This window comes from Panicum virgatum, chromosome 8K, assembly GCF_016808335.1.
Source record: "Panicum virgatum strain AP13 chromosome 8K, P.virgatum_v5, whole genome shotgun sequence".
NCBI classification, from domain to species: Eukaryota; Viridiplantae; Streptophyta; class Magnoliopsida; order Poales; family Poaceae; genus Panicum; species Panicum virgatum.
In genome coordinates, this window is record NC_053143.1 from 2,049,494 (window position 1) to 2,073,272 (window position 23,779).

Sequence of the window (23,779 nt, forward strand, 5' to 3'; positions counted from 1 at the left end):
TCAACTAGTGAATACAAAATAGGCCCCAACAAAATCTCAATATCACAAATCTTCGCGGTATAAATTTGACAGTATCTCCCAAACTATACGTCCAAAAATTCATAACTTTTGCAAGTGAGTGGTTATCGGAATACTCTACAACTTTTGTATAACGCGCGTTTACCGCATGGACTGTCTTCACGAATTTTTACGTACTAAACTTCGGAATTACCATAAGTCGAACGCTAAAATGATATTTTACAATGGGATTACACACCTACAAACTCAATCCAAACATATACAAACCATCGTCCTATCTTACATCAGAGTTATTCTATCATACTACAAGATCTAGTTGTCTCTCATACATTTACCAAACTACAATACTATGTCAACCCTAACTACACCCAAAGTCCAACTACTCAACGCGGCGGCTGGTACTCAAAGACACGCTCAACCTCGATCCCACGCGCGCGTAGCTCCTCCTGCAGGCGTCCCACGTTCTGCTCGTTCACTAAGATGGCTGTGGACCCTGCCTGAGGTGGAACGTCGTTCTGACCGACGGAACTCGCTGCATCAGACATCTCCTGAGGCCCAACTCCTGACTCAACACCTGACACCTGAGGTGGTGGCTCAGGTGGGGCTGCGGCCTGCTGCTGCTGAAGCTGCAACTGGTGCACGTTCCCTAGTGCAACCTGAAGCGCGTCCTGCAAGTGGTCAGCTAGAGCCTCCTGGTCGTCCACCTGCTCAGTCAACTCCTCAATCTGCTGAGCCTGCTCCGCTAGCTGCTCTGTCTGCTCCGCTAGCTGCTGTGACTGCTCCTCTAGCTGCTGTGACTGCTCCAAAATCTGCTGAGCCTGCTCAACTATCCTCTGCTCCTGCTCCCAGAACTGCTGTGCCAACCCCACTACCTGCTGACTCTGCTCTGCGAGCTGCTGGCTCTGTCCTAAGATCTGCTGAGTCTGCTCCTGTGCTGTAGCGTGGGCTGTCCGGAGTCCCTGCCGGTAGAGTGTGTTCTCACTCCTAAACTGGTCGCACACCCCCAACATACCGGCGGCGTAGCGGGCGATCCTGGCCAAAGCTGGGACGTGGCCTGGAAGAGTAGAGTCCAACAGAAGAGAGAACCGCTGCCTCGAGTACTTAGAAGTCACTCTGACAGGAAAACCAACCGTCGAAGCAGAGTAACTCGCAAAAATGGGCTCCTGCTCACAAAACTGGGTAATAGCCATCGCGGCTGCACGATCCCAGACGCTCAAAATCTCAGCACCCTCAGTGTGCACCTCCCAAGGGTCTGACGGAAAGAGACCGAGGCGTGCCGGAACTCGCAGGCGAGCCTCCCAACCAGAGATGGCCCCCTCGGAAGACACGCGACCGTAGTACTGGGGAGGCTCGGTGTGGCCAAACTCCTGGAGCACCTCCCACAGCAACACGGGAAGGCCCTCACGGTGAAGACAAGTGGAACGCACCCACCCGTCCTCGTCAAAGTGGAAGTCCGACAAGGCTGCCATCTGCGAAAAACGCCGACAGCGGTAAGGAACATTCCCAAAAGAAAATACAAACTCATAACTTATAAAACGGTAAATACTTACAACACTCTGGAAAAACAAAACTCTTTTAATTTCAAACTTCCAACAAAAGTTCACAACCCAAATCACTCGCTAACCCACTAATATAATGCAATGAATGGTATTATGCATGATCGTCCTACGTCGCTCTTCCAACAAAATTTGCCGACAATAATAGGGCAATATACGTGAGCTTTCGGTGGCAACATACGCTCTCAATTATATAATCGATTTCTACACGCCTTAACTTACGCGTTCGTTTGTTAGTGTACCTGCAGAAAGCACATGATATACAGATATATGCATATATCCACGACTGGACCCTTCGTGCCAGCACACACGAACGGCCCCCATGTGTCCTACGCCACATGGGTAACGCATATGCAGTTGCCCACATATTCACACATACATCACCCTCCACTATAGAGATGGCGCCCATGCGTTTAACACTGCATGGACAGCGTTGCATACGTTACCGAGGCAACGTATTCACTTCCCGTACAAATCGCCTTACGGGACACCCAAGGGTAAACGTGTCCCAAGGTACACGGTCATAACCAATCGCATGACAGATTTACATCTCGTAACATTGCCTTACGAGATGGCCGTGATTGCAATCACACGGTGGGAAGTCCGCACTCCATATCAGGCGGCAGATAGCGACAGGCTCATTTGAATGGAGCCTTATCACCTCCTCGTATGCTCATCATACGGGACCCGCGCACGTATGAAACACGTGGGCTATTCTAAAGACTACCAAGAATTGCTCACCTTGCTTACCTCAGCGTAGGTGCGTCGTTACAATATTAAGTAAGGGTTGTGCAAGAAATTAAGGTTTAACAGAAAGAAATGTGCTGGAAGTCAGTGAATATAAATATTGCCGCCAATTTATAAATAACCAAGTACTATATAGGGCTTAGTACGGATTTAATCGTAAAGCGCGACTGAAACGACTTTCCTCATACCCCAGAAATTCGTTTTTAATTTTGAAAGTCTAGAAAATAGTCACATCCGTACCACCCCTGGTGTATTTCGGCTCTGATACCAGCTGTGACAGAACCGCCAAATTAAAACTCAAATTAAGCTAAATGGCCATCATTTGAACACATCAGGCACATTTGGCTTAACGGTTTAATTTGACAGTCCTTTCGAAACCGACATTCCGATCGAAACAAACACCAGTAGTCCCACGCGAAGGTGAGCGCAGGCAGTACAAATATGACGAGTACATATAAATACGATTACAATACTGAGTGGAGTACACTAAGTTCTACAGACCTGGTTTAATTACATATGTAATATACAAGAGCAACTTTATTTTAAAACAAGACCAATATAGAAACCTGACGTCTATATTACACGAAGTGCCGTATCGAATCACACACTCAGCCCACGGGTGTGTGATTTGGAAACTAGCAATGACTAAGCATCTGATCCGGCCACCTCCCAACCATCCGCGCCCAGCTGTATAAATTTAGCACAACACGGGCAGAAGTCTACGTCTTGGGGTCCTGAAATAATAATGGTGGCAACAAACCCTGAGTATTCTAATACTCAGCAATGCTTACCCGACCAGGGGTATACATAGCCCCTATATCTAGACATGTACGGCTTTCTGGCTCATAGTTGTTTTGCAGAAAAAGCATCTATAATTAAATCCTTACTTTCAATGTTCTAGCCTCATATTCTATGTAGAAAGACTCTCATCTAATGTTGGCCTAACTAAAACAATCATGTTGGAGCATTACAATAACAATTCGAAATAGTTCCATCATGTATCACTAATATTTCTAATACATTTCTACGTGGCGACAAAGAGATCAAGGCCCTCATAACCGCGAGACACGGCGAATCGATCCGATTTAACCTTGCAAGGTGGACCTAACCAACACGGCACGTATTTGCCCCGTCGGACAATACAAACCAACCATTCCCCTCCCCGCCCCGAACTACAGAACCGCCCCACCTACATATAGTCAGCCGGGCTCAACGAGAGACCACCAAAAGTAAACATATGCATCCCAATTCTCCGCGACTACCCGACTCGCCCTAAGGGGTGGTGATGAAGTTCTGTACTTTCGAAACAAGGCAGTACTCGGCTTACCGGTTTCGACTACCTCCTACTCCCGGCATGCGGTTAGTACAATTCAATCCCCGATCAGCACTGCCACAACGACCGGTCCTTGATCGACACAGGCGGAGCTAAGACAACCAGGAACCCTGTCCTGCTGCCATACCTAAACATCATCACTCTCCGCCCGGTCTCACAATTCCATATCACTTTCAATAACTCAGATACTGTAACATAACTATACATATAACTTTATATCTCGCGAGTAACTGGAAATTACTCGTCTTCTAAACATCCTATATCTCGCGAGTGACAAGCAGTCACCCGACTTCTATCGATACTTATTAAGCATAGCGTTACTATCGCCCTATACATACTAGTACAACTCAAGGAACTACGGATCATGCAACTAGGTTTCAAATCAACTCCTAAAACGTAATGCATAAGTAATAGTAACATATATGGATGTCATAATTTTAAAATACTAGGACATGCACCGGGGCTTGCCTGTGGGCTGCTGCTCAGAGCTAGTGTCCACTGGGCCTTGGGCCGGGTCGTCACGAAACGCCTGCGGGGCTGGCTCCGTCTGCTCCTGCGGCTCCGCGATCACCTCGTATACGACTTCCTCGGTCGCGGATTCTAGGGTCGATTTGAGCCGTCAAGCGACGAAAACGATGGTCGGATGAGGGAGTTCGACGGCGACCAGAGCTCCGAGCGGCTTTAATGGCTGGCGGCCGGGAAACCTCCGATTTCCGATGAAGCAGGGGTCGTGGCTAGGATTGAAGGGGTTGGGAAGGTCGCTAGAGAGGTGGAGGAGCTTTGGGTGAAGTGGATTTGGAATTCGTGGAGCGGAGCTCGCGAATCGGTCCGACGAATGCGAGGAGCTTCAAGAGCCGTTCATGGCGAACGCAGGGAGGAGAAAGAGAGGAACGGGAGCGTGAACGAGAGTGAAGGCAGGTGGCGAGCTCGGGAGACGTCGTGGGCGACTTGGCGGCGTCACCGACGGCCGGGAAACCGGGATCGGGCTCCACGACGACACGCACGGCGGGGAGCTTCGGGAGACCGCCATTACTGCGACGTGCAGCACAGGAAGAAGTATGGGAGAGGGGAGGGAGAGACTGACATGTGGGGGCCACGTGTAAGATTTGATTTTTATTAAATCTCTAATTTTTGGATTATTACACTGCTCTGCTGGCCCTAGATCAAACGACAACGGTAGATGATAAACAATGCCACACAGGGGTAAAGCACCAAGAATGGGTGCTTCTGGCTCAACCGTGAGTGCCTCCAGCTTAGTTGATGCTTGGTGGAGTATAAACCTGAACCCACCCTCCTCCGTCGAAACTGCGGCAACAGAAACAATCCAACTGCATTGCACGAGTTTCACTCGAACAGCGAGATGTACGCAAGGACAGGACGGATTGAAGTTGTTGTTCCCCGGATGAACCATGGCTACTGGACCACAGAAAGCTTCTCATCATTTTACTGGCATGCAGTGCAAGATACAAGAAATATTGCTCGATCTTGCGGCGGCAGTCAAACGTGTACACGTAAAACGGGGGTGCATTTTTTCACACTACTAGAAGAGAACAGGCTAAAACAATAGTAACTATGGCTATGGCATGAACAACAACCTCTGCTTCCTCCATTCCTAGTACAGTATGCCGTTTCTTACCCATATCTATCCTGTACACCTGGAAGTGACAACGTTTTACACCAACTTTAATGAATTGCTCATTTACAATGAACATATCAGCACAGAAACTGGCTCTTGAGAGTCCATAGGGGACGAAAAAAGGGTGCCTGTTAAAAGCAGCACCAACCACGTCTGGACTAAATATGTTCAGAACTCCAAAACTGCATCTGGGTCAAACTAATCAGTAGAGATATACTGTTGTGACTGGATAATCATAGTCAGCTGCTTCAGGTTAGCTAATACATATCTCGGCCCAAGACTTTCTGCGCCAATGTAGTTCAGGAGTTGTTCGATATCCTGCCAGGAAGCACGCAGGAGGTTATTAATGTCTAAACTCTAAAGTGAAACAATGCCAAGTGCTGATAACCCGGTTAGTTGCAGTAATCATCGGGGTGGTTGCAGTAATCACATGAACATTTTGGCTTCAAAATATAGTAACTCTAGAGAAAGGACACCCACTCAGTTGGTAACAATTTCATGAATCAGACATCACTAAATTCTTTGTTGGATTATTTCATTCATCACAGCTTCATATGTTGTCCAGAAACATGGCACCATCTTCACTAGCCTGACATGTTTGGTGCTTCCACAATGTTCTGTCAAATTCAGTTAAGAATTATATCTTATCCTAAACGGGGCTACTTCTAATCGAACTCAAGTACCAAAACACAACTACATTCTGAAGCTGAATTAAGATTCAATTTGATAAGCAAACAGGCATATGTAGGCATTTCTTTCAAACCATCTTTGATTGCGCTGAAATAGTTCCTACTTTCTAGTTACGTGGGGACAGATTTCCAGATTTAGTGGACAAGGCAAGAAGAGAAAACGTGTATTATGTATATTCTTCCACAGTTAATTTGAATTTTAACATCATCTAGATTCTTCTATTAACAACAGTGCTAAAAGTAGCCATTGATATTAACCGCACACTTTGCATAAAATAAATACCCCAATAGAAAGGAGACCAACCTTGTTCAATAGGAATATTGCATATGATGATCTTGTTGTCTCCTGGCCATCGAAAAACAGAGGGAATTCCATCATCCTCATGCTTGTGTTCGGCGGGACAGAACTCACAACTGAGGTCATAGATGATGGCTCAACTGAAGGCGAATGATCAAGAATATATGACCGCGAACCTCCAAAGCGCAAAGGATATCGAAGAGGAACATTGAGATATGATGCAATGAGGGAGACTGCCTATGATTCATAACAAATAAACAGTCAGATCTATAAAATAGTACAAACTGGAGAACAATGTTCAGTAACATGTCCACCCAATCTGAATACCTCTTTTCTAGAACAGAATGAAATTATAAACTGATAATAGTTCAAAAGGCTCTACCAAAAAAAACAAATGAATGATGAAGTTAATTTCCATTTGATAATAATTTTTTTTGTGGAACTCCATTTGATAATAATTAATAAAACTAGACTATACATACATGTGCAGCATATCCCAGAACAGTAGAAGACTTCTGAAAATCAGTCTTGTCACTGAAGTAGCCGGTCTTTTTGGCAGTAGGCTTCGATAACTGAAGACCCAATATGGCCAGAGGTCTTTTCTGAGAGCCATTTGGCAATATTGATTCAGCAGTGCCTGAAAAAATTTCTTTAGCATTTAAGTTTTGGCAAAAACACAATTTCAGAAGTCTTAGGACAAAGTAGTTCTCTATCCATAAAGTCTGACAAAAATATTAAAGTTTCATGTTCCGTATACCTCTTCCTATATCTTAGAAAGATTTTCAAGCAACCCAGTGAAATAGAATAATAGTTCTGTCCACAAAAAAAAATCAATTCTTGCAACTAGGGAATCACTGCCAGACACAAAGGTACACTTTGTACGACACTGTGAATGATCATACTTTTTACAATAAACATTTCATGGCGTTCTTTGTTAGTTACTGGAAATCATGTGTTGATAAGCCCATAATTACAGTTATTTTTTGTCTATCACCATTCACCAGGCCCCCCCTTAATTCTTAATTAAGGTCTGCCACTTAACACCAGTAATATGGTACAATTTTCTTTATGCATAAAATTGTATAGCTTGATCGCAGAACTGAAAACCCACGAAAGATGCACGGAAAAAGACATACTTGTTTTGATGATGCTAGTGGTAATTCCAGGCTTGTGATCTGGAGATTGTTCATCCAAATGCCTCACAGGATATATCTGCGCAACTTGAGTTACCATATATTGCTGTCTTTTCCGTAACTTCTGTTCCATATTTTCAAGGCGCCCATGACCATTTTCGCCTGACAGCAATTTATTAGCTTCCTGTAACCATCAAATAAAATATTCAGTTAAGATTTGTGGAAGAGAACAGCCTTGTCAAATGCAACAAGCAACATATGTAAGAGGCGAATGCATAATACACAAGTTTAGACAAATATTTTATCAAAATGATTATTGCTTACACAATCACTTTTTGTTTGCACTCAAAAGTTTCTCAAGAAAACTACTCGCTACAGTACTCAGCATGTTTCTGTGGCGTTTTGGTATTGATCCTGGCAGAGCTATTACTATTAGAGCTCAAGAGGGAAAAGAAATGTAAAGATGGAATACCTCAAGCTTATTGCGCGCGGTGCCAAGAGTTTTGCTTGCCACAGACAATGTTCTAATTTTGACGCAAAGCTGTTCCCTTTTACCCTCAACATCATCTGACGATTTCTTTGTGCGCACTTTCAAATCCCCCAGATGATGAGTATGCTCTTTCAGTCTCTGCCTCATTTCAGCCAACTCATTATCCTGCTGGAGAAACGCCCGTCTAGCCTGCCCACAAGCACAATGATGTTACAAATCTGTGGTATTCTTGGGTTCCAAAATCAAACACGGGAATTACTCCATGGGTGCTATTCAATTAGTTTTCAGCCTTTCAGGACACGCTGCATAGTCAAGAATTGGGAATGTGGGTTTCCCTCCTTTTGATATCCCAAGCACAACCAAAGGTATGGAGACGAATCCACCTTTGCCAGGAATAATTCAGTGCTGAAAAGGAAAGCACCAAGATCCGAGCACCCACGCACCCATTGGAGAATCAAATGGTAGAGCGCACAGGATCCGACAGTTCGACTAGGGATCGAGTGAGGAGGGACACCGATCGACTCCCAACCTCAGTGATTATTACCTCAATGGAGGAATCGAGCCGCGCGGCGAGTTGCGCTTTTCGGTCCCTGACGGATTGGAGCGCGGCGGAGAGGCTCCAGAGGCGGGCGAGCTCCTGCTGCAGGTCCTCCCAGTGGATGACCTTGGGATCGTCGATGCCCTCGACCTCGCTGGGCGGCAGGACCACCCAGCCATCCCCCTCCTCCGGCGGGGACGGGGGAGGGGGAGGGGGAGGCGGAGGCTCAGGGGCGGCGGACGACGGGTCCGGATCCTCCATCGCGGGGGATCATGTCCGCGGGTGGAGGAGCGAGCACGGCATGGGCGGGCGGTGGGAGTTCGTGGTGTTGCAGTAGGGAGGGGATGGTTGGAGGCGTCGGCCGTCGTCGTCGGGTGGGGGGAGCCGGAGATGCTTCGCTGGCGTGCTCCTACCCCGGCGACTGCTTTTTTTTTTCTGGAAAAAGAAAAGAAAAGGTGTCGTGGGGAGGCAGGCGATTTGGGTTGCAATCTCATATAGGAAGAAGGCCCACGGCCCATTATCTAGTGTGGGCTGGAGAGGTTGCTTACTAGGTTGGGTTGGGCCAAAAGGTTTCCGTATGGTTCTTTGCGTCGGTGAAAATGACCGACCCTGTTGAAAATAAAAAAAAGCAAGCAAGCATTCTCAGTCAATGAAAATGGAAAAAAAAAGAGAGAGAAAGGGAAAGAACAAAGCAAGGTGCATTTAGGTCCAAAAGGATTTGATGGTGAGTGATGAGGCCCCTTGTGCTTGACGATGGCAGCCATTTGTAACTACCGGTTCTAGTCAATGGAGAAGTCAACTCTACGCCCCCAGTGCGTATGTACTCTCTCTGACGCGGTCAAGCAAGCAAGCAGTGAGCCGCAAAAGCCATTGACCCTGGCCTAGAGTGTCAATTCTACGAAACCAGTTTCACACGCAAGCTGCAAAGTAACGAGGGGATACATATATACGTAGTAAAGCTGAAAGCAAAGGGCGGGATCAATCAATGCACTGCATACTACTGGTAGCTGGCGTGTTTGACCATGATAAAAAAGGACATGCATGCATACTACTTACTACTGCCAGTTAAAATTAAAGTTGACTAAATATTCGATTGATTGATTTAAGAATATAATTTTTTTTAATTTTGTTCATGTGGGCATAAGCATTATTGTTAGATTTTCGCAGAGGTAGGAAACGATTTCCTTTTAGATTTGATGTATTCTATCACATCACATCCGATTGATGAAGATAGTGCGGCCGATTTACGTGATCTAAAATCTCCCTGCACGCGAGTGGGGCAGTTTACTTTAGCACTGACGAGTTGATGATGCATGCTGTTGACAACAACAATTGGCAGCCCAGGTACGACCGGTCAGACCTCTCTCCAAAACCGGTCAGACCGGTCATGTTAAATTCTTCAAATTGCAAATTGGATTTCACCATTGCGTAGCTCTCGTCGAGACGATCAAAATGCATATATGGAACGTCCGATTTGGACTTCGGATGAGGGAGATACGCCTTCGGGAAGTTCTGCACCCCGGGCAGACCGGTCAGACCGGTTGGCACAGGCGGTCAGACCGGTTTTGACAGCCTATTCCGAGTTAGGAGTTGTATTTTGACACGATTTTAATTAGGGTTTCAACTCCTAAAGGGATAAGACCATCCCTCCCTATAAATATGAAGGGTCACGGCCGATTAGGGGTATCCAATCGATCAAACACATATCTATCTTTTATTTTGCCTTACTTTTTGTATCCTCCAAACCCTAGCTCTTCCAACCCCCATTATCCTTCTGTTCTTCCTTCGTCTCGACGACGTCTGAAGGCGTTCTAGGTGGCCTGCCGACCCTAGAACAACCCTACGTGCGCTTGCCCTGACGGGGTCCCTCCCGGGTGGGCGTTCGTCGGATCTCGTCGGGCCGCCCCGACGAGACCGGTCTGACCGGTTGGCGCAGCGGCGCTGCGAGGTGCACCGCCGCCCGCCGCAAGTTCAGTGCTGAGTATTTGGCGTGGCACGTTTTTCGCGTCAACATACTTTTTGGCGACTCCGCTGGGGAAGAAGAAAGATAAATCGGTTACCATGACCGATCCGAAACACGGCGAAGTTGATCCATCCAACATCGTCAGGTCTGATCTTGATCAGATTGCGGCCGACGAACAAAAAATCCTCGCTGAAGAATTGAAGAAGATCGAAGAGGAGCAAGCGCGAGAAGTGGAGCGTCGCAAAGAAGAAGCAAAGAAGAAATTCTTGTTGCCTTACTCCAAGGACCGTCAAGGCAAAATAACAAAGATCAAAGAGGTCATCTTCAACGCTTCATCACCTGAGGTAAAAACCAATGTGAGCACTGAAACGTCATCTGTTACTTTGGAGTAAGTTGGTCAATTATTAGTTACTGGTCAGAAACAAATCCTTGCTACTGTTCAAAACATAATTGATAAATCTTTAGGAAAACAACCTTTGACCGATGATAATGATGCTCCTAAGTTTATTGTTTCTGATGCTTCACAATATGATATACCTCCTGAGTCATCGGCAGCACATGCATATCAATACGGCATGCCGATGAACTTTTACGAAGGTCAAAAGGACCCAGATCAGTACAGTCTGAACAGGACGGTTAGACCGGTTTCACCAACCGGTCACACAATCATACCGGTTTCACCAACCGGTCAGACCGGTCATACAGGACCGACTCAAATCGGTCAGACTGGTTCTGGCGCTTTAGTTGCATATCAGCCATCCCCTGAACCAATTGCTACTATCCCTCCTATTCAGGCTGACTCTAGCCGGATGAATGGGTTTGCTGGTTATTGTGTTCCTCCATATACAACTATGACATATAACCCATATACTATGCCTCCCCGAAGTTCAGGTTATTCATACGGTGCAGTGCCAAATAATGGTTACTTGCAGCAAGCGCCGTATATACAACCGAACCGTGCACCACAGCATATGCCGATTAATTCAAACTCTGTGCAAAGGCCAAATGATACTTATTTTAATCAAATACTTGAGAAGCATAATAAAGATTTGGCCATCATGTTTAAAGAAAATTTCGGCATAGAGCTTAAAGATAAAACTCTTGTGTGTCAGAAACCTTATCCTGAGAGTTTTGATGCTATACCATATCCTCATAATTTTAAGGTGCCTGAATTTATTAAATTCACTGGGGAGGATAGTAGAACTACGAGGGAGCATGTTAGCCAGTTTAATGCACAAATGGGTATTCATGGTACTCTTGATCATTTAAAAATTAGAATGTTCCCTTTGTCATTGTCTGGTGCTGTTTTTTTATGGTTTTCGGCATTATCTTCTAATTCTATTCAGACATGGTCTCAATTAGAGCATAAGTTTCATGAGCACTTTTATAATGGTGATAATGAATTGTGGCTATGTCATTTAACATCGGTTAAGCAAAAACAGGATGAGCCTGTTGCTGAGTATATTAGAAGATTTAAAGATATAAAAAACCGATGTTATAGTGTGGTTATTTCTTAAAAGGATCTTGCCGAATGAGCTGTTAATGGTTTGAGATCTCATATCAAAGAAAAACTAGAAAGCTATAAGTTTCTGACCATTAATCAAGTGTTGCAAAGAGCTTCGGCTCAATAAAGCCGGAGTAGAGATGCTAAACCTAAATCTGATCGTCTTAGTATGCATATGCTTGATATTGATTCCTCAGACGATGAAAGTAAAGAGGTTTATGCTGCTGAATTTGTATGGTCATCTAATGATAAGCCAAGCACTTGTGCTTCTCTAAAGCCGATTTCTAAAAATCGGCATGATGAAATCAAATTCACCTTTGATGTATCTAAGTGTGACAGAATCTTTAATGAGCTAGCAAAGATTGGAAAGATAAGATTCTCTCAAGCTATACCACCATTGGATGAGTTGAAGAAGCGGGCTTATTGTAAATTTCATAATTCTTTCTCTCATGCTACCAATGATTGCAATGTTTTTCGTAGACACATACAATCGGCCATAAACGAAGAACGATTAGTGATCGGTGCAATGCAAATTGACCAGAATCCTTTTCCCATGCACATGCATATGCTTGAGTTGACAAATCCGAAAGTGTTGATTCGGCCAGATCAAGCCAAAACAACTAAAGGGAAAAATGTGATCATTGGTGAAGAAAGACCTAAGAGAAAAGTTCTACAGAAGAAAACTCCTCGTGTTGCAGTAAAGGCTTCAACACTCGGGGGGCAAGGCGGAAATAAAAAGGCCAACAACAAGACCACCGGTCTGACCGGTGCAACCGGTCTCACCGGTATACTGACCGGTGTATCCAGCGAGATTGGAAATTTCTCCAAAGTCAAGAACAGAACAAGGCCGAGTTTTAAAGAGCTCCTGGCCAAATATGAGAAGGAAAGAGATGCTCAAAAGCCGAAGTGCTGTCCTTCAGGCTTGTCTCGCACTCAAAAGAGAAGATTGCAATGGAAGCAACATAAAGAATCAGTAGAGCAACAAGTTGAGGTCGTGCCAATGAAATCACCAATTACAAGGAAGGTATGGCGGCCGAAGCAGGTTGTTCTATCATCAGTTTGAAGCAAGTTATGGCCGATAACATATTATCGCCCTTAGTACAAATATATGGCCGATGTATTATTAATCATCGTCCTTAGACAATTTTGGTTCAGAAGAATATTTTTTGGCACGCAAGCTTTCCAAAAAAACATGGGGACATATGTTGACAACCAAAATTGGCAGCCCAGGGACGACCGGTCAGACCTCTCTCCAAAACCGGTCAGACCGGTCATGTTAAATTCTTCAAATTGTAAATTGGACTTTACCATTGCGTAGCTCTCGTCGAGACGATCAAAATGCATATATGGAACGTCCGATTTGGACTTCGGATGAGGGAGATACGGCTTCGGGAAGTTCTGCACCCCGGGCAGACCGGTCGGACCGGTTGGCACAGGCGGTCAGACCGGTTTTGACAGCTTATTCCGAGTTAGGAGTTGTATTTTGACACGATTTTAATTAGGGTTTCGACTCCTAAAAGGGTAAGACCATCCCTCCCTATAAATATGAAAGGTCACGGCCGATTAGGGGTATCCAATCGATCAAACACATATCTATCTTTTATTTTGCCTTACTTTTTGTATCCTCCAAACCCTAGCTCTTCCAACCCCCATTATCCTTCTGTTCTTCCTTCGTCTCGACGACGTCTGAAGGCGTTCTAGGTGGCCTGTCGACTCTAGAACAACCCTACGTGCGCTTGCCCTGACGGGGTCCCTCCCGGATGGGCGTTCGTCGGATCTCGTCGGGCCGCCCCGACGAGACCGGTCTGACCGGTCCCTACAACCAGTCTGACCGGTTGGCGCAGCGGCGCTGCGAGGTGCACCGCCGCCCGCCGCCCGTTCAGTGCTGAGCATTTGGCGCGGCACGTTTTTCGCGTCAACACATGCATGGTGCTTTGTTTGATTTTGTAGAATCAATGAAAGCGGCAGTTGCATTCTTATACACTATATATATGCGCTAGCTAGCTAGTATGTGCGCGCGTACTTTGACTCAAGAGGTCAAAGGCTAGGAGCACAATAAATAACAAAAATACATATTTTAATTTGAAGCAAATACGATTTTTAAAAAAAAACTCGACCGTACCGGAGGAAGGTATGAAGGATATTTTGAAGCAATAATAATAATAATAATAATAATAATAATAATAATAATAATAATAATAATACAGTAGATGTGGTGCCATCGATGACTATTTGGAATGGTTGAATAGTATATACTTGCTCGTATATATGCTTGGATTTCATAATACACATAATTAAGTGAACGATCTTAATTTTTGGGTCAACTCGGCACGCAAATACAAAAAATCCTTATTGTGGCCTTCAGAATGAATGCATGCTTTCAACCGTATACATGCATGCGCAACAAGGAACTGCACAAGGGTATGGTCTCAATCACGTACAATTGGCATACGTGACTGCATGCAGCATGCGTTAACCATTCACACCAGCTAGCTAGCTAATTGCATTTGATTGCAGTTATATATTCCACCGTCTTAAGTCAGAAACTAGATAAATGCATATATTAGGTAGTGCTCCATCTGTTCCAAATTCTGACCACGGATTTATTCGAGGAACCTATCAACATGTCGTATGCTGCAACAGGAGACTAACTAAAAGCATGAAGTGATGGAGCTTGTGGTGGCACAAAAATACAAGCGTGTGCGCGTGGTGGCTGTGTTTATATACTGTAAAAAGTTGAAATTTTGTACTGTAATATTTTCGTTATTATTTGACAATTATTGTCCAATCATGGAGTAACTAGGCTCAAAAGATTCGTCTCGCAATATACAATCAAACTGTGTAATTAGTTATTTTTTAATCTACATTTAATACTACATGCATGTGTCCAAAGATTTGATGTGACAGGGAATCTTGTAAAAAGTTAGGAGTTTGGAGGGATCTAAACACAGTGATATGCGTAAGATATGACGGGATTGCTACCATGTTAAAATTTTGGCTAGCTAGCTAAATATTAGGCAAAAAAAACTTGACCATATTTTAGTAGGATAAATGTGAAATGTGGATAAATTTTAATACCCAACTAAATAGTCGTCTAAATTTCGGCTTGCCAAAGTTTGCCAAAATTTTTGTAGCAAACCAATCAAGCCCGACATCACGTTTTTCAGAAAAAATAAAACATCTCAGGCCTCTGCAGCACATAAACTGAAAAAAAATAGAAAAAAAATACGCTGACGATTTGAAGGAATTAAAAGTAAAGTTTATTATTAATGCTTCTGCATTCATTCATAGCATGCAAGCACGTATGCATGCTAAATTCTATCGATTCTTATACCGTCGATGCGTTGCGTGACTAATGAATGATTTGCATGCTAAAACAAGCAAGCGGTTAGTGACACGACGCAGCACATAATCTCTTGTTTGGCCGGCATGGTCGGTGCTGCCCGCAATAACAAAGCATGCATCCACCACTCCTCATCATTGGAAGCATCAGCTGGTTGAATTTCTTTTGGGCCATCAAAATAAAGAGATCCAGATCTTTTTTTTCTTTCTTCCATATGTTTGTCTGTACACATTCTCTGTTTTTAAAAATGGTAATAATTCAGCTAGTTTTTCGTTTCAAATTTACTAGTAGTTGGAGGCAGCAGCGTGGGGCCACCGGAAGCTGAAGCTCAACAGCGTGCTGTGCTGACGTGGCTGCCGCTGCCGCCGTGCCTTACTTTTCAACCCACCACACCACCTGCCCCATATAAACCGTGGCGCCTCGCCTGCTCTGCTCATCAGCTCATCAGCTCATCTCCCTCCGCTCGCCAAATCCTGCAGCCACGAGCTGCTCCACCACCACCAGTCCCGACCACCACTCCACCAGGATGCTCATGACCGCCGCCGCCGTCCACATGGACTCCTACTGCGCCCACGGTCACGGGCCGTCACCCTCCTCCTCCACCTCGCCGGCGCCGCCGTGGCTCCCCGTCCTTGCCGATGGCAACCACCGTCACCAGCTCCTCCGTGACTTCACGGCCTCCTCTGCGCCCTCCACGACGCCCGCCACCGCCGCGCCGCCGAACCGTCACCACCTCCGCACCGCGGCTGCTGCAGCTGCAGCCCGGCGCACCACAAAACGCCGCCCGCGGCCGTCGCGGAAGCTGCCCACCACCTACATCACCGCCGACCCCGCCAGCTTCCGCCGCATGGTGCACCAGGTCACCGGCGCCGACGACCTGCTGCCTGCGCCTCCTCCGGAAGCCCTCTGCCGCCCGGCGCCCTACCGCGCTGGTGCCGCTGCGGGCCCGGCCGGTGCTCGGCTGATGCTGCCCACGCTGGACACGTCGGCGTTCCTGCTCGGCGCGCCCGGGGTGGACGCGCCGTGCGCGCGCTCGGCCGGGTCGGCGGCGGCGGCGCAAGCGGTGGATCGGGCGGAGGCCGGTGGACCAGCAGCAGGGGCTTGCAACTACAGCAGCAACAGCAGTAGCAGCTGTGGTGGTGGCTTCCCGACCTTGGATTCCTGGGATGCTGCTCATCTCTTCTAGCAGTAACAGCAGTAACAGCAGTTTAACTCCCGTTTGGTTGCCTGCTGCCATCCTCACTTTCTGCTGGTTATTACGAGGAGCAGAGCACCCAAGAGATCTTCATGTCTCATTTTCTGTGGTTATTAGGAGGAGGATTGTGTGAGGTGGCTCCATCAGTAGTACCAAAATAAAGTAAAGTGTTAATTGTTGTTATTAATATTTAATAGCATGTTAAACAGGCTGCATGCTTAGAGCACACGATACGTTGAGATGAAGGCAAGCCAGCCAAACTGATGGATCGGAATTGGACAGCGACAGAGCAGGAGTGCGTCTGCTCGTCCTTGAGAATCAAATATGAGACTGATCCATCTTTATTTTGGATCCTGATTGGCTTGCCTGACTGCCACTGCCAGCCATCATCAAACGAATGAAATGCAGCCAGGCTTCAATTTTTGCGACTGACTGCAAAAGCCAATGGATTGACGATCCTCCCAAATAGAAAAAGGCAAGTAAGCGATCCATGGAGAAGAATGCTGGTCCAAATTAAAAACAAAGCCTGACTAATGATCCATGACACTACTAACAAATATAGGTGATGGTAAAACCTGGTGCTTCAGTCTACTGTACTGACAGAGAAGACTAAGAGCAAAGTATAGTAACAGCTTTCAGCCCGCGTATGCATGCTCCACCTCAGCAAAATCTGACGAGGATAGGAGCCACCGTCCGGTGAAACGCTAGCACATGGCACAAGAATCGAGTAAAACATATTAGTTTTTAACTCTCCCCCACTGGTATGTAGTCATTTATATCTTTGCCATTCTAATAGCCAACCTAATAGGTGACCTATTATATGAGCAGGCTATATTATTGTCTTTATATGGCATGGTAATAGTATCTAGCCTTCAGCTGGTTAAACTATTAGGCTTGCTCTAAGGTAAAGAGCTGTTGCTTGGAATGCTGCTGCTGCTGATTGCAGATTTGCAGTCGCAAAGCGGCCGTCAAAAAATAGCGGCCCAATGCAAGGCCGGGGTGCAAGTCGCAGAGGATCGGCGAGGCAGTGGCCATTCAGAGTCCACGTTGTCTCGGTCGGAGTTCGTACCGACAGCCAGATCGTTGAACGGCTCATGTAGCTCAGGCTCTGCTCTAAGGATGGAAAACGGATGACAGATATCCGAATTATCCGACATCCGTATCCATTTAAACATCAATATGGATATCCATATTCGTATTCGAATTTAATATGATAGTAAAGTGGATACATCCGAATCCGTTTTTCATTTGTTTTCTCCATCCGATTCCACATCCGTATTCGACAATATCCGACACTATCCGTATCCCGTTTTCATTGAAACTATTTTAAAATCATATTTATTTCCCACTACTAAAGTTATTAATTTTTATAATAAAGATGTAAGAAGATTAAGTTTAATTTTAAATATTTTTATCATCTACTTATTTTTAAAATTACTTTTATATTTTTATTTATATATTAATACAAAATTTATGTATTATTTATTAGAGAAAATTATTGATTAATAAGCTATTGTTAACAAGCTATCTTTGTTACATTGTTATACTTTAGTTTGTACATATATATTGATTTTATGTTCCAAACTATCTATAAAGAAAATAGCAAAATATCATCTCATATATTGAGTAAATATCCGAATTCGAATCCGAATCCAAGGTATCCGTTTTGTATTCGTATTCGAGAATATCCGAATTCGTATCCGTATCCGAGTTAAAATATAGTAAAAAGTAATATCTGGATCTGATTCCATGCGTATCCGATCCGTTTCCATCCTTACTCTGCTCTCGTCTCCTCTCTTATCTATCGGCATGGTCATGGAAATGGAATGGATGGAGATGGATACTCCAGATCTCAGCTCCGTTGACCGCTATCTAGCTGCCCCGTACGTCATTAATTGGGACTGCCGCCTGCTCGTCAGATAAGAGAATTCCGGGTCAACGGAGCTGACGAGGTAGAAGACGATGCTTTTGTCCGGACACGTGCTCCCTGGCCGCCAACCTGCCGCCTCATCACTAGCTAGCTCTTCGATAGGTACCCGCCCACATACGCCATCATGTCGCCATGCTCATGTCATCGATCGATCACCTTCTTAATTGCCAAGTTATTTTGGCCCTTTTCTTTTTTTTCTGAGATTAGAAATTAACAGTTCACTAGGTTTATGCCCATGCGTTGCTACGGGCTTCAATCATGATTGAATAATAACACCAATTTAATATGCAAGAAACTATATAATAAAAGCATAGGAAGGGAAACCATTTGTATTTTGCAAATGCATTAGAAACCGGTAAATCACCAGAAGCACAGTCAGTGGACATAGGAAATTGGTACATAATAGTTTCATACTATGGATGTGGGCACCAGTTTTATAACAATCATTAATCGTTAATGAAATAGTTAAATCTGAAGCACTAACCGTGGACATTACACATTATATCAAATTTATTTCTTTTATTTGCTATATATGTGCCAACTTCTAATAGCTGCCTGACCCATCATTGCTCATATATGTTATTGGCACATAAAGCATTTTAGTAAGAATGATCGAACACATTCTCATCAGTAGTATATTGTTGTAATAAGAGTTCCTAATAAATTCAATACCATCCCAACAAACTTTGGTCAACCATAAAAGTCTACACAATTGACTGCAAGTAATTCAACAACTCCCAACGGAATGAGTAGTTTGGACTCTGTAAGAAGCGGAACACATATGAATCAGGAGATAAACATCCGCCAAAATCTTGTATCATAGTTGATTGTACAATAGAGAGATGGTATTGGATGAGAATAATTACAGCTATGGACTATGGCAAATAATATATAGAGATGCAAACGCATTCAAAGAAGAACAGCTAGGCTGTAGTGAAGGATCGGAAGTTTGTCCTCATATTGCATTGATCACAACATGGAATTCTGAACAAAGAAACTATACACAAGACAATTCAGTGTCAGGCAAGCCAAGATTAAGCAGATGGAAACAACTCATTTTTTGTAACATGATTTGTGTAGGAATAGTTAGTCATCAGTTAAAATACATCTTGCATATAAATCATTCCATTATTACTTAGGTTACGTCAGAGGTCAGCAGAAGGATCAGAAAAGGTTAAGAAAGCACTGTTACGCGAAATTGCTCACAAGGAAACATGATCTACCTTCAAGTTCAGAAACACAATGAAGATAGTGAAAAAAAAACCAATCGCACACAGTTGTGACAAGTTTCCTTGACTGAACTGCTGCTTTATTTGGTTCTGTCATTGTACATTAAAGTTCCTATAGACTTAGTTCTAACATGATGAACCAACAATTCATAGGTCTAGCACTGCAAAAATGAACACTATACATTGAAATTTATATCAGTGCAAAATAATTGAGAAAGGAAAAAAAAAACATCAAGAGGGTGTAGTGTCTGACGGTGCAGGTTTCGTGATGGTACAAATCAGTACAATTAACATTATCTAACCATATGTAAAATCATCAATGGCAGCATATATATTCAATCACACGACCGTTGAACTTATACAATTCAAAATTTGAGTGATATCTTTTCAAGATTAAAAGAGTGAGTATAGCTCTGAACTCTGAAATAACTACCATGAGGGTTGGAGATAAAAAAAAAATGGAAGGGGCGGACTGGTGTTGGTGTAGGCATGTAGGATGATTGGGCAACGAATGCCATGTGTTCTTTTAATCACGATCTAAACTCACAGACTGAAAAAATGTCAAAAGGTCGAACTAAAGAAACATAAAAATTCAGAAACTTGAGTCAGTATACATCAATGAAATTACAATCGATATGTAGAGTACGGGTCGGCCGTCAGCCACATACCTGTTAAGCTGCTAGAGAAGCACCTCCCTGATCTGTGCATCCCATGCAACTCCCGGTGTCCTGCAGCCAATGGCCCTGCGACAACAGGCAAAGCTAATTGCAAAGAAACCAAAATCACCAGTTGATGCTAACATCAGATATCCCTATCCACAGATATCCCTCCAATCTACCCGTGATAGGGGATGGATTGAAATCAATAAATCGCAAGCAAAGCTAAAAAGAACTGAGTGAACTTCTTGTGTTATATCGGCAACGATGATTTGAGAGCCACAACCTCTGGGCTCTGGCTTCGGGTGCGCCCATGTGATTTGACTTCAAAGAGTGCATGGAAGGCGGCGAGGCAGATGAGTCAGCGCCATACCAGTTACCAGAAGACGCGTAGGCGCGATTAACGGCGACACAGCTTGAGGGAAGGATTTCCAAGATCTAGATGAAGGGGGCGAAGCGTCCACAGCGAGAAGGTGGTAGATCCTGGAGGAGAATTAAAAGAGAATGACGATTCTAAATAACTTCACATTCATAAGCGTATAAGCAAATTACTTATCCTTGAAATAAAAAACTGAACCAGAAGCGTTGAGCTAAATAATATAAGAGATCACAATGGAAATAGGGATGTAAATGCATGACGAACAGTATATCTTCTCCATCATGTTCAATTGCATTTCACTTGCATAGAGATGATGTGGCCCATGACAGCAAGATAGACGTCACGGCCCACAGCCTTGGCGAGCGCAGTGCAGAGCTCGGCGACAACGGTGCCTGGGGAGGCAACGGCGAAGGGGAGGGGCACCTCCGCATGGGATTCCACCGAGGGCGAGGGTGAGGTTACAGGTCGGCGACGAGGGGGTCGCAGGCTCGCAGCGATGTCGATTCGCGAGGGCGCGAGGGAGCGGATCGGCGGCGCTGTTTCGATTCCACCGAGGGCAAGGGCGCGGGCGACGGCGACAGAGCGGGTCGGCGACGAGGGGGCGCGGGCGAGGTAAGGGTTGCGGCGGAAGAATCGACGGCAACAGATGGCTTGCGGACGGCTCTAAACGCCCGGTAGCAGAACGATTCCGCCGTCCTTGCGGGCTCGCGCGTGACGTACGGATCGACGGCCCAAATCAAATGATAACAGCGCCGCTAATCAACCAACGGTGGGAATCCGCAGGCGGCAGACTGACGAGCGTGGGGCGTTCAGGTTCTTTTTAGTAGTGGGAGATGGGAGATGGGAGATTAAGATACGTACGAGCATAACGGTTATGCCAGCAGGGACCCCAAAAAAAAAAAGATAATGTCTGAGCCCAGGTTCGAACTGGGGACCTTTAGTGTGTGAGACTAACGTGATAATCAACTACACCACCCAGACATTGTGATTGACTAGAATCGTGCCCGTACGTTGCTACGGGCTAGAAAAAATTGCATCATGAAAGTTGAGAATAATATTCATCTGTGACTCACTCGATCATCAATAGAAATAACTAAATAAGATAACATGATACGATGGTAATTAGATTGCATTATATAACCAGGGCGATAAAATTAATAGTGATAAAACGTGAAAATAAGATAACATGAAAAAAAGCTGCAGGGATCTAAACTTGATAAACGCGATAAAATAAAACCAAGAAGGGGCAGCAGGGGAGAATCGCAAAACGATATAAATAGTGCTAGTAAAAAGTACAAGGCTCGGGGTCAGATTTGAGAAAGGATTCGGCTGGGACTTAGTGTAGGTATTTATTAGGTTTAGGGGGTTATCGGTGAAAGCAACAAGATACAAGAAATAACTAAAGGATTACAGGCTTCTTTGGGGTTTTGTGCAAAAGCTTGCAGATCCGTGGGCATGGCGTACAGGTTACAGGGCCTTCGGGGGTTCTCCTTGCCGGAGTTTGAGTGTGCAGGAGGCCATAGAAAAGTGGGGAGAAGAGAGAGGAGAGGGAGGGGGTTCCATTTTACCTCTTAGGCTCTTATCCGTGGCATAGAGGTACCGTGGCAGCCGAATTTCACCGGAGGAGGAGGCGGCGGTCTGGTTCCTTGCCGAGCAGACCTGGGGGCAGGGAGCGCTTCTACAGGGCACCGGAGGAGGCGGCTGCGGTCTGGTTCATTGCCGAGCAGACCTGGGTGCGCAGGAAGTGCTTCTATAGGGCTGCATAGGCAGCAGGGCGACGGGGAAGGGTAACCAGGACCGGCGTCGCCCCTTTTCCGGCAATGGAGCGATGATTGGCGGTAGCTGGATCAGGAGGCAGCGTGATTGACAGGCGTGTTCATGTGAGTGAGGACGCGATGGGAACGCAGAGCCGAGCACCGGCGGGCGCCACCAATCGGCGAGAGCGGCGATCCCTGGGGCGTGGCCGCAGGTCGGCTTCCGAACGGCGACAGGGGGTCGATCCAGGCCTGGGCGACTGGGCATCGCTGCAGCAAGATGCGACAACCCCAATTTGCAATCACGGCGACGGCAACAATCCCCGGCGTCCCGCGTCGTGATTTCTGGCGAGGGCGTCGAATCGACCATCTATTTTTTTGGGGACTGAGGACGTCGTGCGAGGGCGTGCGAGTCGGACGAATCGCGAGGGCGGGCGAGTTGGGGCGCGCGGGCGGCTCGGCGTCGAATCGGACGACGTGCGAAGGCAGGCCTACGCCTACGCGAGGCAGATGTTCGGTTCGCAGGCGGCAGGCCGAAGCGGGGCGCGCGGAAACATCGACGTACGGTCGCTCTTCCAGTCTTTTTTGGAGTAGATAGATATGAGTTGCACAGTTCATTTTACCAGAAAGTCGAATACCATGAGCATGATATATACGAGTCAAGTCATCAGCTACGTCAGAATGGTGAGGATGCGGCAGGGCAGCGGACGGCGACGATGCAAGCGCAGACGGCCAGAATCGTCCGCGAGCGATTACTATTACTATCTGGGGATGCGGAGGGAGAAAACCCTAACCCAACCGGCCGGCCGGAATCACCGGCGAGGCGAGGCGACGCCATCCGCATCCTCTCGATCGTCATCATGCCGTCGATGGCGTGCCTGATCCTCCGGGCGGCTGCTCGCGTCTCCAGCTCAGCTGCGTGGGCTACATATCACCTTGCGGCGGTCACGCGGGTGGCGGCGGCGGCGGAGGAGGAAGCGGAGGCCCGCTCTGGTTCAGGCGGTGCGCGCGGCGGCCTCAGATCTGCTCGTTGCTGCAGCGGCGGCCACCCGGACTAGTGCCGCGTCGTCATCTGATGGCAGCTTTCATCGGAGCAGGAGCAGACTCTCTCACGGCGGGTCACCCTAGCTACTTCGTCCTACCAACAGGTATCATGTTGATGTTGGTCTAGCCTAAATTAAATTAATGTAGTATATATGCATCGTTTTATTCATCATTTTTATCTCTATAGATTGTACGCAATTCGAGGCAAATGACAAGGATCTTGAAGGTGTTGTTTGGCTCCAGGACTTTTTTCAAAAGTCCCTATCACATCAAAAAAAATCTTACTATTTTATAGTATTAAATAAAATCTGTTTATAAATGTTTTTTGACAGCTGAGTGCTTTT

General features: G+C 45.8%; 2 protein-coding genes and 1 non-coding gene across 4 annotated transcripts; 1 reads left to right on the top strand and 2 right to left on the bottom strand.

The window, feature by feature from the left end:
• Positions 1 to 5,071: 5,071 nt before the first annotated feature.
• LOC120646064 (UV radiation resistance-associated gene protein-like) lies at positions 5,072 to 8,879 on the bottom strand. 2 transcript variants are annotated; one of them, XM_039922772.1, is made up of 6 exons: positions 8,445 to 8,879; positions 7,883 to 8,089; positions 7,414 to 7,594; positions 6,760 to 6,914; positions 6,284 to 6,514; positions 5,072 to 5,907 (listed from the first exon to the last, which is right to left on the bottom strand). In XM_039922772.1, exons 1-6 carry the CDS (start codon positions 8,697 to 8,699, stop codon positions 5,875 to 5,877), a joined length of 1,062 nt encoding a protein of 353 aa, XP_039778706.1. In that variant the 5' UTR covers positions 8,700 to 8,879; the 3' UTR covers positions 5,072 to 5,874. The 2 variants fall into 2 exon arrangements, with proteins under 2 accessions (XP_039778706.1, XP_039778705.1); XM_039922771.1 differs by having other exon boundaries at positions 5,072 to 5,608; positions 8,445 to 8,876.
• A 6,793-nt stretch (positions 8,880 to 15,672) lies between these two features.
• Positions 15,673 to 16,671, top strand: LOC120646065 (calmodulin-binding protein 25-like). Its single transcript, XM_039922773.1, has one exon. The coding sequence runs from the start codon at positions 15,775 to 15,777 to the stop codon at positions 16,432 to 16,434; it is 660 nt and encodes a 219-aa protein (XP_039778707.1). The 5' UTR covers positions 15,673 to 15,774; the 3' UTR covers positions 16,435 to 16,671.
• A 4,873-nt stretch (positions 16,672 to 21,544) lies between these two features.
• TRNAV-CAC lies at positions 21,545 to 21,618 on the bottom strand. The gene has a single exon. It is a non-coding gene; the product is annotated as a tRNA-Val (tRNA).
• Positions 21,619 to 23,779: the final 2,161 nt, after the last annotated feature.

Bases quoted from the DNA above. Each gene is read 5' to 3' on its own strand.
- LOC120646064 (XM_039922771.1), bottom strand. From the start codon at position 8,699: ATGGAGGATCCGGACCCGTCGTCCGCCGCCCCTGAGCCTCCGCCTCCC. The intron at 8,090-8,444 runs GTAATAATCACT...GCTTGTGGGCAG, and splicing joins GGCTCGATTCCTCCATTGAG to GCTAGACGGGCGTTTCTCCA. The intron at 5,609-6,283 runs GTTGGTCTCCTT...GCTTCCTGGCAG, and splicing joins CAATATTCCTATTGAACAAG to GATATCGAACAACTCCTGAA.
- LOC120646065 (XM_039922773.1), top strand. From the start codon at position 15,775: ATGCTCATGACCGCCGCCGCCGTCCACATGGACTCCTACTGCGCCCAC.